The sequence below is a fragment of the Bolinopsis microptera genome, chromosome 3 (genome assembly GCF_026151205.1).
Source record: "Bolinopsis microptera isolate Bmic1 chromosome 3, MBARI_Bmic_1.0, whole genome shotgun sequence".
In the NCBI taxonomy this organism is placed as follows: Eukaryota; Metazoa; Ctenophora; class Tentaculata; order Lobata; family Bolinopsidae; genus Bolinopsis; species Bolinopsis microptera.
In genome coordinates this window covers 13,684,551-13,701,826 of record NC_087074.1, presented here as the reverse complement: position 1 = coordinate 13,701,826, position 17,276 = coordinate 13,684,551, and the positions used below count along the sequence as shown (strand labels likewise).

Here is a 17,276-nt window from a genome sequence, read left to right as displayed (position 1 = left end):
TACATAATCAAAGCACAGTTCTTTAGATAACTACCCTTCCACTTCTATGAGCTCATCAAAGAACACAATACGTCAGCCGAAATTAGCTTAAATTAGTAAAATAATTATCACAGCTAAAAGAGACCACTCTATAGCTAGCTGCATCCTAACACACACGTTTTAAAGAGGTTATGATAGTGTTAAAGAGAGAGAGAGAGAGAGAGAGAGAGAGAGACTGCCGGGATTGCATGCGGTCCTGTCCCCTCCCGTAGTCAGATCCAGGTCCACGGTACAGCTAAACCTACATTACTTTACTGCACTCTCTCCCTCTGTTTATTGTTCTATACACTATTCACTGTACAAGTGTAGCGGTCACGTGAATTATGATGATGTTGTTGGTCTTGTTGGGGATGCTGGCGGGAGTGTCTGATGCTATCTTGTGTAAGGATGACATTGAGCTTGATAATGTGCAGGTGGGCTCCTTTAATAGACCTTAGAACGTAACATTCTCTATTTTCAATTTTTGGGGTGTTTACGTACAGTTTACAAATTTTTATAGCACGATCGTAAATTTGCGTCAGAAAGCTGAAAATTCTGGATTAGATATTTTGTTGATTTAACCTGCCAAATTGTATGATTTCCGCAAAATGACGCTCCCCTCTGATGCTGCTCCTGCATGCTGCATGTTGCATAAGTCACGCGACGTCACCGTTTTACGAGTTAAAATTGTGAACCAATTTTACAATTTATTGACTTTGAAGATTAATGGTTTGAAACCTTTTCATCCTGGCTCCGATCCTGGCTAAATTATAATGTCACGTCATCAACCAACAGATTAAATTGTTTGTTGCCCCCATTCGACTGTTCACAAACCCAGTTAATTGTCATCGAATTCATTTGTTATTTTCAGGACTACATATACAGACTAGAGAAGAAGCCTCTGGACAAATATTGGAGCAAGTACGTAGAACCCAAGGCAAATGCGAACAATGAGCTGGTAATTCAGCGGTACAACATGCATCTTACTTACACTATCTTTGGGAAGTTTGACAGTGACCCTTCTGATGCCACAATTTCTGGTAGGTCTGAATGTTGGAGTTCCGTTGATTATTCATTCATCCCTCATCTCTATTCACTGCGTGAATCTCGTTATTTACGCTTTAATTTTAGTTCGATTTTAAAGTGATTTTTGCAATGACTTATGATTTCTATAATCAACGTTAATTTGATTAAGGGCATTTGCATATATTCAAGTGGTATTGAAATCAACGTGTCTGAAGTTAAAGTTAAGCATGAATTACAAGTGCTTGATAGTTAATTTGGTGGAGTAGCACAAAAGAAACGTTATATTAATTTCAGCTGGATACTACAAACAGGATAACTCCCTGATCTACTCGGTAGAAGTAGATTGTGGAGCTGGAATGTGGAGGAGCTACGCCCCAAATGTAGAACTCCCCGAAGAAACCGAGAAATACCAAGAAGGACAGCTAGAAGAGAGTTGTGGAGATGGAGAAATATTTGATGTTATCCTGAAAGTGCAACAAGCTCACCTCATGAACTGGCTGTACAACGGACAGCCGCTGCAGGAAGGGAGCCAGAATATCACCTTCCGTAAAAAGGGACAAGAAGCAGTGAGAGAGAGGACCCTGTACGTGCCCAGCCCGGATGGTAGACCTAAAGGAGGAGCTGCTGATGCTACCAAGATAAAGATACAGACTACTGGATCAGCTGTGATCACAAGACTCGCTTTCGGGCGATGTATTGCTTGGCCGGAGGAGATAACCCGAAACTGCACCGCTGTCAACGAATGGATTCTCAAACGGAGCAAGAGTATAGTACTAGGACACGAGCTGTACGGTGCTAATATGCCTACATACTTCATGGAGTGCTACAACGACACCCTGTTTCTCTGGTTACAGTCTAAGATTCATCCTGACGAAAAGTCGATACCAGAGAGTGCTTACTGCTGCTGTGTCAACATGGAGACCGGCAAACTCTTCTCTGGAGACAAGAATGTGGATTGTCAGAGCAGCAAAGAATGTATTCAGAGTTGTACTAGTACTTCTTACGATGCTGATTTGATTGCCGGAACATAAATATGTGCACATAACGATATATATGCCGGAGTAGATAAGAACATCAGACATTTGTAGAAAAGATTGGACTCAGAAACTTCATTTCACATTTTGATGCATGAATATTAAGATATCGTAACAGTACTGTTTAAAGTTTTGATGTAGTTTGCTCTTTAAAATAGTCCATAATTTTGTGAGAACACTTACTACGTAGTACACACAAGTCACAACTAAATACATTAAAAAAGACAACCTACCTGAGTCTCAAATAAGACAAGGGATATAACTCATAATTAATGTCAGCGAGCACTGAGCAGCGTCAGTCTTGCTCAATGCTCTCCCCGCCCAGTCTTTGTGTAGCAACAAAGCCCGAAGTCCTCAGGTAAAACTTTAAGTAATCCAACACAATTGAAAGTTGCTTTAGTGCTCAGCTAAGTGATCCCTCTTTACTTTGTACTGGATAGTGGATTGTGGATACCTATTACTTATTATGTATTAAAATAAGCACTGATGACTGATCATGCAATAGACTCTCTAGTCTGTAATCTAGTCATAAATTTAATAACTTAGTTCGATGATAAAAATGCTTGCCAGTCTACTAGGTTATTAAAAAGTTGCACGGTCGAGCAGTTCTCGTTAATGAGATAAGTGGTCATTAGCTACAATAAACACTTCAACTCACACTCACTTTACTGATTCGGCGACCGCGCGCGCCGTCTAGCAAGAAAATGTGTTCTATTTCCTTCAGAGATCATAATAATAATATCATGTGGAGTGAATTAAGTTCCTTGATAAGATTATACTTACACCCATGTCCCTTTTATGTAATAATTGTAGTCAAGAAACCTGCAGAACAATATGTCCAGTACACAGCAGGTAGTACTGATTCTACTGTTAGTTACAGTAGCGTTTAATGTTTATTCTATCATTTATTTATCACAATCAAAAGCTCGGCTGTGCTATGAACATTAGCTAATCACTAATTAACCCATGAAGTAATATGTAATGTGCTGACCTGACAATTAAATTTGGCAAATGGTAATGGGTAGACATGATTGAGTAGTACAATTTAAACGCAGAAATTCGAGTTAAATAATATAGATCATCAGCAATTCATTAAAATAAACAAAATATACATGTCCGTATCAAAGGTAAATAAAAATAGATTGACAACAAACCGTACAGTACAAATAAACAATCCAGAAAAATCGGCTTCAATTCAAAAATCGCTTACCGAAAAAATAATTGCTCCAATTGACAGATAAAGGAAAGAAATCCCGAACGTGCATTATTCGTGACAAGAATCTAAGCACAGAGTTAAGCGGCAGCTGAGCAGCTCGTATTTAACAGTCCCAATAAGAGTAGCGATATTTCTCCTGTGTAAAAGAGCTAGCTCATCCCTCGAATGTGTACTCCTTTTTTAGGAAGTCGTTCAGCTGATTGTCTTCTACAGCGTTTTCAAACAAATCGTAGTTCTGAAATATTAAAATATTTCTATAATAATAACAATTTACATTTAAAAACTACGTACTACTAAGTGAAACTTATACGCAGGTGTGTGATGTGAACTTCATAAAGAACAAACATTAAGATTATATTAAGATACCAAACCGAGAAAACAAAGCTACCAGTTCCATCCCTCATACCGAATTATACCCATTACACAAATATCACCCCCATAACTGAGCTTCTCCAATTGTAACAAATAGACTAAGTTTGTCTCTAAACCAATTTAAAAAATACCCACTGTACTGAATAGTGAGTGTGGTAGATTGTTGTACATTTGGGTCCAATAACACTGAAAGATCTTAGCCCAGCACGGAATGATAAGAACATATAGTTCGAGAGAGGGATTGTAATTTTTAAAACAAAAAGTGTATTAACTATTTACTTGAATTGTAAATATGGAGATAATGCGGATTGGGCGTTCCAAACTCAGCATGTCAAGTTTTGAAGTTTTTAATATTATTTTCTGGAGAAATGTGCTATTATTATACAAAACAAGTTGATTACTATATGCTTGTAATGCTTGTAATAAATTACGACATATTCGGATGGTGACTGTGAAATAAGCTAATTTGTAGTAAAATCGTGTAAACGATCCAAATACGTTCCCTAAATATCTTCTCATTCCAGCTGGAATGTAATTCTTGGGGCGGCAGTTGCTTTAAACTAAGCCAAAGATATCAGATATTAGAAGGTCTCTATATATTGTACTGATTGATTTGCTACTCTGTATTACCATTTACCATCTTGTAGCAACTATAATATGGAAAATATATTCAGATATGTGCATATTTGATTACTCTATAGGTCAACCATTCAGGCACCTCAAAAAGGTTAATATATCTGAGGTTATGAACATTTGAGCACACATACCTGTTAACTATGACATATTATATTAAAAGGTGTTGACTGTTGAACTGCTTATTACACAGCAACATAGCTAATTAGTTATATTCTGCAGAAGACGTTTCATAACGACATTACCATAGCACTGACATTTCTCCGTAAACACCTAATAGAAAAGCGGCATATAAAAGTCACGTGACGCAGCCATATACAGTCACGTGACGTGCAGCCATATACAGCCACGTGACGTGCAGCCATATATAGTCAAACTCTGAGCGGAGTGTAAATTAGATTTGTGTAGGGAGAGAATGTACTGTACACCCTTAACTTGGGCAGTGTACAAAGCTGGTTTTCAACACCATGGCTGTCCAGGGTAAATACCGCTACCCAACAGAGCATGTAGCTACCGGCTAATTATTGGAATGTTCGGAGCTAATTATTGGAATGTTCGTTTTGATGACCAGTTTATGGTCACGAACGAATATATCATAATCATTGATTGTAAGAGCTGATCAGCTGAATCATGAATTTGTGCAACATTTCGGTCACTCAAGATTCCTTATTAAAAACCCGGTGAAACGGTCACTATTCCAATAGAAATATAATTAATGGAGAAGGTGTACATTTTTCACAACCGTCAAATAACTGTGAGGATAAGTAAGGAAACTTATATGAAGTATGCAGATGAATCTTCATGAGATCTCGCTTGTTAAATAGACGAAATGTCCGAAGTAAAATCTGAGTAAATCTTTAACAGAAGTCCGAGAAATACGATATGCACCGTCTTCAGTTCTTAGAAATCTTACTGGCAAAACTACCACAATGTGGTAGTACCACATACCACAATAACGTACCACACGGTGAAGCGTGTACTAGTAGAGGAGGTACAAATCTGCTGGTGAGTAGTGAGGAACTGAATTGCATGGTCCAAGTGAATCGGTTCCTTTAACATACCCAGATCACTTTTATTTCTTATCAGTAGATAACAGAGTTTATCATAATCCTATCTTGATACTGTAATCTGTAATCGTTTTAACAGGCAGATATGCAGTTTATTTTCCAAGCTATCTTTTAATTCTTGCCAAAAATATTTGAGTAAGATTTAAAAGTTGTCGGGGTTTGGATAGGTTTTGGAGGTAATTTGTTATTTTTACACCAACATCATTAGTTTCACATTTATCAATTATTGTTTTAGATACGTTTTCGTGAACCAAGTTGTTGTAAAGGTGATAAAGTCTCGCAAAATGACCGTTCAATATTTATCTCGATCCGATTTTCCTTTTCTACAAATGCCTAATTTCATGACGCTCGATCCGATTCATATTTAAAAAGTTAATGACCTGATACCACAGTTAAGCACATGTTATCACAAAACATGAACTCATTCGGAACTAACGACACGGAACAAGTTCTGATCCTAAAAGGAGCAACATACGACCTGAGTCCACTGAACATTATCCTAGCCCTCCACGTCATCATCCACAACACCATCATCTTCCTGGACTACTTCAAGGACAGGACCAAGTTGGTTCCCGCCTTGTTCATGGGAATAGCTCTCGCAGACCTCCTCACCGCACAGGCACTACTGGTGATATCCGTGATAAGTGTTCTGGTCTACAGTGGAGGAGTAGTAGATCAGAGTGTCCTGTACAAGAGCCTATATTACTACATGAGCACAGCCCTGCCTGGTTTCTCTGCGTCTAGGTTCCTTAACCTGGTCATGTCCGTCACTCTGACAGTTCACGTTGTGGACCCCTTCCGGCGTCTTAATACCAGCTTCTTGAAGAGATTCTCACTTGCTGTCATAGTTTTGGTAACGTTCCTGCATATCTTGGACACTGTGTTTTTTGTCATTGCTGATTGGAGATACAATATTACAGGTACAGATAGCTTTACCTACATTCACTTGTGTGAAGAGTTTGAGTTCCCAGGAATGATCACCGCAATGATAGTTCCATGCATTAAACAACAAATGAATACCGCACAATGCATCTATGATAAGCAGAAATACATGCACCAATTTCCATCTTCTGACCTATTACTCATGATACCAGTTGTCATTTTCGGAGTTCTTCCATTCATCACCCTTTTCTGCATGATCATACAATTAGTTTACCTAAGAAGAGGTTCTGCCCTGCTACCACAAGAGAGAAAACATGCTTCCAAAACCATTATGATGAATTCCATCCTCTTCTTCATCTGTCATACCACATACCTAGCAGCAGCATTTGTGTGGAAAATAATATTCAAGTATCATTTCCCTAGCCCTGTAGTTCTCATAGTATGGAGCCTACTTTTAGGGTTCATGGAGTTCACATTACCATTACTCTACGCAGCTGTGTTCCCTGTAATACTGATTTGGAGGAAGGAAGATCTGAGAAGAAGATACGTTGGGAGGGTGGGTAGGATCTTATCTTGCTGGAGAAGTGAGGACAATGTTACTGATGAGGATTGAGGGTGGGTAGGACCTTATCTTGCTGGAGAAGGGAGGACAATGTTACTGATGAGGATTGAGTGTGGGCAGGACCTTATCTTGCTGGAGAAGGGAGGACAATGTTACTGATGAGGATTGAAGATAGCAGTTCGATATTTGAGCATATGCAGTTTATGGACATAGAATGGTGTTTTGTATCCTAGAGATAGTCCAATAAATCGGGTAAACCATGTCGGTGGAACTTTTAGTTCTTATTCTTTATTTCATTATAATGATAAATATTTCTTGATTTAGCCCGCCTATTGAGTTAAAATATTTGATTACTATTTGACGTGTGTATAATAATTGTGTTAAATTCAAAACATTTCTAGATTCTCTTATGAGATGGCTTATCTGTTGAACAGTATAATATGCGAACACTTCGCGACAGGAAACAATCCTCCTCATTATCCACAAATGTTATCAAACCAACAGATCCAACCAGACCCCACCAGACCCCACCAGTCCCAACAAAACTAATTATTCTGTCACAATACAAACACGTAGTATAGGAGTCGCTCCCTGTAATTACACACAACCCCTCCTCTCACAATACTCGTCCCTCTCATCAACATCTAATTAGATAATTACCAACCTCCCTGTCTGGTTAATTACTTAATTACCTGACAACTGTTACTACTGCAGACCGTGTACAGACGAGGAGATGTTATAATGTACGAGCTGTTTTACGTGTGATATTGTAAAGCCTCGTAATATTGTGATGAACAGGGAGATGTGATTTTAAACTGCAATTCCAGCAGATGTAAAGTTATTACATGTGACATATCTTGTAGACAAATATGTGGTTAGCCGTGAGGAATTTGAGTTTGTAGCTCAACTGAGCTCTCACCATTAACTCGTTTTCCCGTTATAAGTATATAAAATACAAATATCCTTATAATGTCTGAAGTGGTTGGTTAAGTACGCTTAAGTTCTTACATTATAGCTTTTAATTCTACACATTCCATAGAATGTAAAAGATGCCGGCTGTAACAGCAGCAAGGAATCTTCTTAAAAATCTAAACTTTTCCTCCACGACTATAAGAGACTGGATTGTTCATTGTACTGTCATTATGCTGCCGTTATAACAAAGAATCTTACCTCTTACACATATAAATTAGGAGGTATGCGTGGAATTACATTGATATTGTAATAATATAACAATGTAGGAGTGTATAACTTTGCAGCATAACTAAATACCCAACAATTTATGCGGGAGGTTGCTGATGTTTTAAAAGTTGGGTTATAGTTCCATCACGCGCTCATTCACTACATATTCTAATACCTCCTGGCATGGGCAACCTGGCAACCTGGCGCAGTAGTTTTATTTTATACTGGTCTAAATACTCAAACCTCTGAATAATTCACTAGATAAGGGAACCAACTCTCTACCATACACCATGTAGTTAACCAACGCTGCTGCACACTAACGACAAAGTGACCGTGTAGATCACATGACAACTACAAGGCTGTCATCAGCATCCCACACTTTACAATACTGAGGTAGAATATTGTAGTTCTACCAGAGGTATTGTACCTGTTAACTTACTGACACTGGGACACTGGGTCACTACTGTAAATTCATTAGGAACATGTGTTTTCAAGTTTACAATAAGTTTACAATAGATACCACTCCCTCATTTTGAAATGAGAAGCTGAGTGGTCATGTAAATTAGGGTATGTGAACGTGAGAAATCATGAAATAAACTCAAACTGTGATCTCCTTATATGACGTAATGACGGTAGTTCAACAATCTATGAATCAACGGATAGCAATAAACGCGTATAATTAAAACAACCGACAATATATCAGGAACACGTGACATGGTTTCAGAACCACGTGACATGATAATGAGTACTGGGGAGCCTAGTTTGTGGCCCCCGTGTGAGCTAATGTTTTTATTCCTTTGTTCGTCAGAACATTAGTCACACATCACACATTACTCATCATCAGTCTGAAGCTACACCACACAAGTTCAAGGGTTTGTACAGTGTGCAGTATCTTTAACAAATACTGCTTCAGAGTGATACTTTTGTATCCTTTAAAACCTCACACAAAATACGCTGTTGGTATGTTTTTAAAAGTTACCGAAATTTAAACCCAAGATTTCCGACCGCATTTTATAGTACGTATGACCTGACATACAGTTATCAGAACCGAAATGTAAACCAACTTTAATATAGAAGTTTTGTTGAAGAACGAAATTTGATATTCAAATACAAGCAGCATGAAAATAAATCCACATTATTCCACATAAATAACATAATATGTTTAAAAACTCACCCCAAGAGGCCCAAGTTTTTCATGGTAAAGTTGGGGAGGCAGTGCTTTAGGATCCTTCAGTGTGTCCCTCATATCAACTAACCCTCCTGGCCGGGAAACGTCCTTCTCAATCAAGTTGTGGGTGGTGGAGACACTTGCCATCACTGTTACTATCTTCTGACATTTCTTCTTCACCTGGGGTTTGTTTTGTTTCGTGGTTTGTTTCAAGTATACCGTCGGTAAGAAAAAGTTGCATTTATTTCTGGATCATTCGATTCTTGATCATGAATGATTTATTGTTCGGTGTACACCGTACAGACTACAGTGTGTAAATTCTTTAAATTTCCAAATATTCTGGTTAAATTTCCAAATATTGTGATCTCTGTATACGATTCATGCTATTATATGTGTTATTTCTTCCATAGTAAGAATCACGTTGGTGGAGACAGCACTAACTTTACCTAATGAAACCGTAATCACATTTATTTATAAGTACCTGCACCAAATAAATGACATTATGTATGTAAACCTACTTAGTTGGTAATACGAGAGCCAACCGCTCAGCGGTCTTCAAATGGTTTGTTTCCGCAACATGGATCAAAGTTGAAAACGTTAAATCATTAGAAAGAACTCACTTCAAGACTTGACGACATGGTTGTCATGAAGAGTATGATGTCTTCTTTTCCTTCAGCCATTTTCAGCTAAAATAATCAAATGTTTAATATTTTAAATTCTCACTTAGAAAAAGGTAACACATAATATTTAGACCAGTCTAATAAATTTGTATCGAATCTGTATACATGACATTGTCTGCATAGTGTTGGTTCGGAAGACAATTTCCTACTCATATCTTAGAACCATATCCTTACTGGCATTATATATTGATCATGATTCATAATTATCTCCTACCACAAAAAACTTTTCTAAAGTTTCTGCTAAATATGTCTCATGATAGTCTCATATCCATTAAATAGTTTGGATAACTAGACGACCATATGTCGTCTAATGCGAATGTCGTGCTGAGCTTTCACTATAACAGTTCCTTAGTGGACAGTCATCTTCACACAACTGTCTGCCAATTTGATATATCTTACGTAGTGTGTTTTGCTCTTCTCACTTTTGGACACTAACGTTTAATATCCGGCTTTACACCGAGTTTAAAACTTTTTAAATGGGGTTCTTAAAGAAGAAAAAGGTCAAGAAGCCTGTAGAAAGTTCAAACGAGTAAGTTAAAATCAATACCGAATAGAACAGGATTAATTATTGAGACGGCAGTCGTGTACAAAAATGCTGACTTCAAAGTAATACACCTAGAGGAATCATACTGTAATATTTCAAATCAACTATTACAAGACACTAAAATTACTCATGAAAGTTTGAAATACATCATTAGTGAACAACGAAATAGGATCTCCCCAAAATACAGCAGCAGAAAGGTGATTACTCTGCCAGAAAAACACCAACACCCCACAACAACCCAGGATACGAGGCCCAGTTATAGGAATAGATCTGGGAACAACCTACTCCTGTGTGGGTATATACAGGTACGGAGCAGTTGAAATAATCGCCAACGACCAAGGCTACAGAATAACACCCTCCTACGTTGCATTTACTGAGTCGGAGAGATTGTTAGGGAATGCAGCTAAAAACCAGGTATTAAAGCTTTAAAGGCAGCTAAAAACCAGGTATTAAAGCTTTAAAGGCAGCTAAAAACCAGGTATTAAAGCTTTAAAGGCAGCTAAAAACCAGGTATTAAAGCTTTAAAGGCAGCTTGTAGTAACACTTATCTGGTTTCGCTGTGCAACACTGTCAACTGTAACGGAGTTTACCGGCAAATTAAAACGCTGTGACCTGTCTGCCCGGCAATTAATAAATTGTCGCACAAAAACCTCACATTTATTGCATCACCACATCTGTATAACATAACTGAATAATGCACAGTTTTAACTGAATAATACACAATTTTACACGGAATTACACACGGTTTTAACTGAATAATACGCTATTCTACCTGTACAATGTATGACGTACTATCTGGTGTATGTACCTACAGGCGGTGAGGAATCCTAATAACACAGTGTACGATTCTAAACGTCTGATAGGCAGGGTATACGGGGATCCCAACGTTAGTAAAGACATGTTCCACTGGCCCTTTGGTGTGGCAAGCGAAAATGGGAGACCTGTCATACAGGTTGTAATATTCATTGATCTTAAACTTGTATATAGTATAATTGTCTTGTCGTGATAAGTTATCATATTATTTCAATATTTTTAAAAATATTTTAAAAATTTTAACGATTTGCCTCAGTCATAAAAAGTCGTAAGAGCATTAGCGTTAGTAATACTAAATAACAAAATAACGCCTAGGTGGTATACAAAGGCGAACAGAAGTCCTTTACACCCGAGGAAATTTCGGCCATGATTTTACAGTACATGAAACACACAGCGGAAGCGTATCTGGGACAAAAGGTATACGAAGCTGTGGTAACAGTGCCTGCTTACTTTAACGACTCTCAACGCCAGGCGACTAAAGACGCCGCCACTATTGCCGGTATGATTTGTGTTATAGTCGGTGGTGAGATGAAAAGTTGATTAAAATATTCAATATCAAATATTCACAATTTGATTTGAATTCTGCAGTTTAAAAATCTACATATTATCGTTAGTTTATTTATTCTCACTCGATTAAACGTAACAGGGCTAAGGGTTATGAGAATAATAAACGAGCCAACAGCTGCGGCAATAGCATATGGTTTAGAAGATACCGGAGGTGAAAAGAACATATTGATCTATGATCTTGGCGGAGGAACTTTCGATGTATCGGTGCTGAGCATAGGTTAGGAAAACATTTAGATTCGGATCTATATGTTAAAATGTAGAGACAAAATGTGTACACAAATATTGAGTTGCACGGCCCAGATTTAGCAACACTTATGGCCTAGAATTGGCAGCTCTTCTATAGTATATCATTGCTACGTTTCTAATTTTGGAGATATGAGATCAAAAGATGTATAGTATATCATAATGAGCAGTAATGAACATTGTTATTGTACCTCAGATGAAGGGATATTTGAAGTTAAGTCGACAGCAGGAGACACGCACTTAGGAGGGGAAGACTTTGACAATCTGATAGTAGAATATTTGATGAAGGAGTTTAAAGAACAGTACAGCATTAACGTTTCTAACAACAGTAGAGCTACTTCAAGGTGTTGTTATTACAATAAACAATCAATCCATTCTAAAATTAAACAGTTATGCTTTCTTGTATTATAAACTTTTTTATGATAAAAGATGAGAAGATTGAACAATTTTAAAACTTGTAGGTTGAAAGCAGCAGCGGAACAAGCAAAACGAGAACTCTCCTCAAAAGTACAAACAACTATAACAATAGAAAACTTGTGTGATGGTATAGACTTTTCTACCTCTCTAAGCAGAGCTAAGTAAGTAAAACAAAACCGTCTCGTTTTTACAGCTCTAAACTTGTGGACAGCCTAGATTTCAGCACCAGACTGGAGTGTGAACACCCGTGTGCAACAGTTATTTTGGCAGGTAGCCAATAACATACCTTGAGTATAAGTATTTAAAAACCTACAGCTACCACTAATTTTGTGAACTGAATATTGAATCAACTTATATCAAAAATAATTAACAGTGCAATTTTATAATAATTGGTTTATATTGCTAGTTCATGAACCTGATAATACTGAAAGGGCAAAGGCAGTATTACTAGCGATTTACAAAAATACTATTTATGTTTATATTCACTCAGGTTTGAATACCTCACAACTCCAGTTTTCAAGAAAACATTGGAATATATAGGTACAGCATTAGATGATGCTAAGCTTTCAGTCCGGCAGATTGATGAAGTTGTTCTAGTGGGTGGCTCAACAAGGATTCCAAAAATAAGGAACCTCATTGAAGAGTACTTTTCCGGGATTCTGGGAACAGTAAGTAAGAATTATTTTTAAAAGAAAATTGTAAATTATAATTAGCCTATAAATACTATTAACTAATTCAAACTTGAACTAAAATAGCTATTTAATAAACGTTGCAAGAAAATTGTACAGAACCCCACTAACAGAGAACAAAGATAAATACAGATATAAACCCGGATGAAGCCATAGCTTATGGAGCTGCTGTTCAAGGTGCTATTCTTGCTGGAGATAAATCAGAGCAGGTGCTCATTCTGTAACCGTTTTCTTTTCTAATACTATCATTTACAAATCTTTGATTTAACTTGTTTAAATTATGTAAATTAGTTGATGACACATCAATGAATTAGAAATACCTTGAAATACTAGGGATGAGCCAAAACCAAATTCTTAGATAGAAGATGTTTTGCTCCTTGATGTCACCTCACAATCACTTGGAATTGAGACGGTTGGAGGGCAGATGACAGTTCTTATACATCGCAATTCAACAATCCCAATGAATGTGAAGAAACACTTCACAACCTATGTCGATTATCAAGATAATGTGAATGTCCAGGTATGAATGACTATATTTGCATAGTGAACAAAATTGCACTTTTTAAACAGAAACTAACAACGAGACTGGTATGAGTGGTATTTAAACTTTTTAGTCATGAAACGAATACGGGTATTACCGAGAACCACTAAATGTAAATACAGGTATTTGAAGGAGATAGTTCTAAGACAGCAGATAATAACCTACTTGGAACTTTCGAGCTGCAGGGTATTGCTCCAGCTCTAGCCGGAGTTCCAGCTATAGAGGTTGATATTTTCGATTTTCCTATTTTATCTCATTATGCAAAGACACAACAGCTATATATTTGAGTTTGCCATCAAGGGCGCAAGAGGTCATCACAAATTATGTACAGTGTTACGATTTCTCACACTATCTCCACAAATTTGCACACATGGATTTTTGTTGAATTTGCTCACCAATCACCTTTTTAAAGCTTTGGGCAAAATGATGTGTATACTTACTTTTTCATCATAGGTTTATCAAACAATCCCGTAGGTTTCCTTTGATTTGGATGCAAATGGAATTTTAAACGTGTCTGCCATGAATAGAAGCACCGGGGAATCGAAATCTATAACAATCAAGAATGATAAAGGTAAAGTAAATGTACATTATTATTTCGTTTTCAACGGACGAGAAAGAATTAATAAATAATAAGGATTAAGAAGACAGTTTTAGTATTAAATCTCACGATTAAATTTGTTAACAGTTTAACCTAGGTCGACTGACAGAACAAGACATCAAATTGATGATCGAGGACGTTGAAAGATATAATGAAGAGGAAGAGTCGGGTCAAGTTCAACCTGCAACAGGGTTCAAAATGTGGCCACACAACAAAAAAGGAAAAAGTAGAGATCCGAAACAGTTAGCTGCTCCAACAAATTCCTCCAGTTCCGGCCATCCTGAGCCAATCTTGACTGCGTTGCCTCCACCTGACTCAGATATTTAAGTGAACTTTTTATGAATCAGGCTTTGAACTTGCGGCATGGTTTGGCATCTTCAAATCATTAGGAATGTTATCCAAATTATAACACATTACTGATCAGGCTTAAATGCGCCCAATCACAAATCAGACTGGAATAACGAACTTGAGTAGTCTATTTGGTTTAATACTTGAATTGAGTACCCATAAAATAAACCAATAACCATTGTGTTTTGCATAATAGGACAGAAGACTACAAATAAAACTACTGCAAACAACGATCAGCTTAGTCACTCCGTCATCAGTCATATCTTTGTCCTTCGATTGACTGTGTTTTTACAAATTGACCCCAGGTAAGACACATACCACAATATTGTGACCTCAAACTCACTGTTCGATCAATGATATTTAATTGCACGAGAAAAATCAACGGTAAAACTGTCTCAGTAGCGGAACCCACCTCTCAACAGCTCACACAGCTCATCAAGAAGAAGACGGAGAACCTGGTGAAGGAGTCGAATAACCTGTGGAAGAAGATCTCATCACAGCGGAACCTTGACGACGACTACAAGCGACGGATCAGAGTTCCTGACCATGTCAGCCTCCCAGTCATGTACGTCCAAATCAAGACCCACAAGAACCCTCCGGAGAGCTTCCGCTCGACGATCCCTCTTGAGCAGGTTAAGGTTAGACCCATCATCAGCTGCGTGGACTCACCTACAGAGAGACTCAGTTGGCTAGTGACGACCATTCTTAAACCTCTCCTTAATGAGGTGCCTAGTCACCTGAGTAATTTAATCCAGCACATAGAGATGCTCCGCCAGATCTCTCAGGAACAGCTTGCCAGGAGAAAGTTCTTTGCCGCGGATATTTCAGCTTTATACACTAACATAAACGTACAGGGCTGTATAGACGATGTCATTGAGCTAGCTACAGAGCACCGAGACAGTTTGGACCTGATGGGACTCAGCCTGACAGACATTCATGAGATCCTACTACACATCCTTACCAACTCTTTCTTTGTGTATAACAGGACTCTCTGGCTACAGCAGGATGGTCTGTTCATGGGTTTGAGGCCAGGGCCCTTCTGTGCCATCATTAGAGTGTACAAGTTCGAGAAGAACTCTATCTACACCGATCGACACTACCTATCGGTATACTTATCGAACTTCTACAAACGCTACATAGATGATGCTGCCAGTACTGCAGAGACGAAAGAAGAAGCCCTTGCTCTGGTTCAACAGATTGCAGACCAAGATCCGGACAAAAAGTTGAAGTGGGAGGTCGACTTTCCAGAACAACAGGACGATTTTATCCCCTTCCTGAACACTGAGGTCCGGATCGAGCCAAACGGTAAATTAACCAGCAGATTGTACCGCAAGCCGCAACAAAAGGATATTACCCTGCACATCAACTCTTGCCATCCTGAGTCTGTTAAGATTAATACAGTGAAGAACCTATATAGCGAGGCTTGCCGTATCTCATCTGGTCCAGCGGAAAAGGAGCACTCTCTCAGACTCCTTGATGATCTATTACAGAAAAACGGTTACCAGAACCCAAGACGTTATTGTAACAGTAGTAATTCTAACAGGCGTCAGAGTGTTGAGGATGATTCCAGGACAGTTCTTAATTTAGATTTTATTTCGGACAGTACTAGCAATAAGATTAGAAATTATGTAAAGCAGAACAATTTACCTATTAAAGTAAACTTTAAACCTACTTCGAAATTGAGAAATATTTTATGTAGTAACAGACCGTATGATAAACGTGTGTGCAGTATTAATTCATGTAAAATTTGTCCTTTGATAGTTTGTAATAAAGATTGTGAAGTGAAGAATGTTGTATATAAGATTAAGTGTAAATTATGTGACCAGCTGTACGTTGGAGAAACCAGTAGGAAAGTACATGCTCGTGTAGGAGAACACTTACGTTACGCTACCTACCCTGCTACCCCTTCTAATGTTAGTCAAGCTTTTGCCATACATTATTCGAGCTGTCATGAGGGGTTAAATCCCAGTTTAGAAGTAGATATTTTAAGAATTGAACCCAATACTGTCAGAAGAAAGATTTTTGAAGCGATGTTTATTATTAATCTGAACCCTACAATTAACAAGAGAGAAGAACTGGATACTATTAAACGTTTTATCATAGCTAGTACTGAAGAATTTTAGATATTTTAGTTTCATTCCCTCTTTATTGCATACAGTTTAAGTTTTCTAGCAGTAGTAAGTTTTAATGTTTTTTCACATCTCGCTCACAATCAGTAACCACTCACTATATTTTCACTCACATTGTGTATACACATGTATTGTATCTTTTACCTTATCATCTGTTATCATCTTAAATCATCTGTTATCACTGTACATGTCATTCCATCACACCATCACAATCACGTACTTGCTGTTTAGTGGATGTTTTAAGTTTATTGAATAGCAGATCGAGTAGTGTTGTATATATATAGATTTTGATTCTAATTTTAGTCGAGTATTTGAACAATTTGTTGTCGTTTAGCCATTTTTGATTAATAAATTTTATGAGACAGTTTTCTCACATATTTACCAATTTTGTCAGCATGAATAAGAAGTTGTTACTTTGAAACGTCGTTTATCCTAACAGTGCAATATCATTTGTCGCAAATCAGAATAATCAGAAACTATTTGGAAAAACCCAAAAACTGTCTATTGCTATATTTTTGTTATAAAAATATTTTTTAAATGGGAGCCCTCA

The 17,276-nt window shown here is 37.6% G+C and overlaps 4 protein-coding genes across 5 annotated transcripts in view; 3 read left to right on the top strand and 1 right to left on the bottom strand.

Annotated features, from left to right (window-relative positions):
* LOC134812609 (glycine betaine transporter 1-like) overlaps window positions 1–17,276 on the top strand; it is a 97,635-nt gene that overhangs the window by 30 nt on the left and 80,329 nt on the right. The gene's annotated exons all lie outside the window — the stretch shown is intronic.
* LOC134812678 (uncharacterized) lies at window positions 274–2,243 on the top strand. The gene is made up of 3 exons (XM_063820182.1): window positions 274–452; window positions 890–1,058; window positions 1,339–2,243. The coding sequence occupies exons 1-3, from the start codon at window positions 363–365 to the stop codon at window positions 2,073–2,075; spliced, it is 996 nt and encodes a 331-aa protein (XP_063676252.1). The 5' UTR covers window positions 274–362; the 3' UTR covers window positions 2,076–2,243.
* LOC134813598 (uncharacterized) overlaps window positions 3,137–17,276 on the bottom strand; it is a 47,612-nt gene continuing 33,472 nt past the window's right edge. The window contains exons 2-4 of one of the 2 annotated variants that reach the window (XM_063821461.1): window positions 9,778–9,845; window positions 9,164–9,337; window positions 3,137–3,529 (exon numbers count right to left, since the gene is read on the bottom strand). In XM_063821461.1, coding sequence (XP_063677531.1) covers window positions 3,449–3,529; window positions 9,164–9,337; window positions 9,778–9,837 — 315 coding nt within the window. In that variant the 5' untranslated portion in view covers window positions 9,838–9,845 and the 3' untranslated portion in view covers window positions 3,137–3,448. Of the gene's footprint in view, window positions 3,530–9,163; window positions 9,338–9,777; window positions 10,393–17,276 lie in introns of those variants that run through there. The other variant, XM_063821460.1, reaches the window with a different exon arrangement.
* On the top strand, window positions 10,314–13,591 carry LOC134813210 (heat shock 70 kDa protein-like). Its single transcript, XM_063820898.1, has 8 exons — window positions 10,314–10,366; window positions 10,624–10,795; window positions 11,196–11,333; window positions 11,510–11,693; window positions 11,841–11,978; window positions 12,201–12,319; window positions 12,853–13,089; window positions 13,224–13,591. The coding sequence occupies exons 1-8, from the start codon at window positions 10,314–10,316 to the stop codon at window positions 13,332–13,334; spliced, it is 1,152 nt and encodes a 383-aa protein (XP_063676968.1). The 3' UTR covers window positions 13,335–13,591.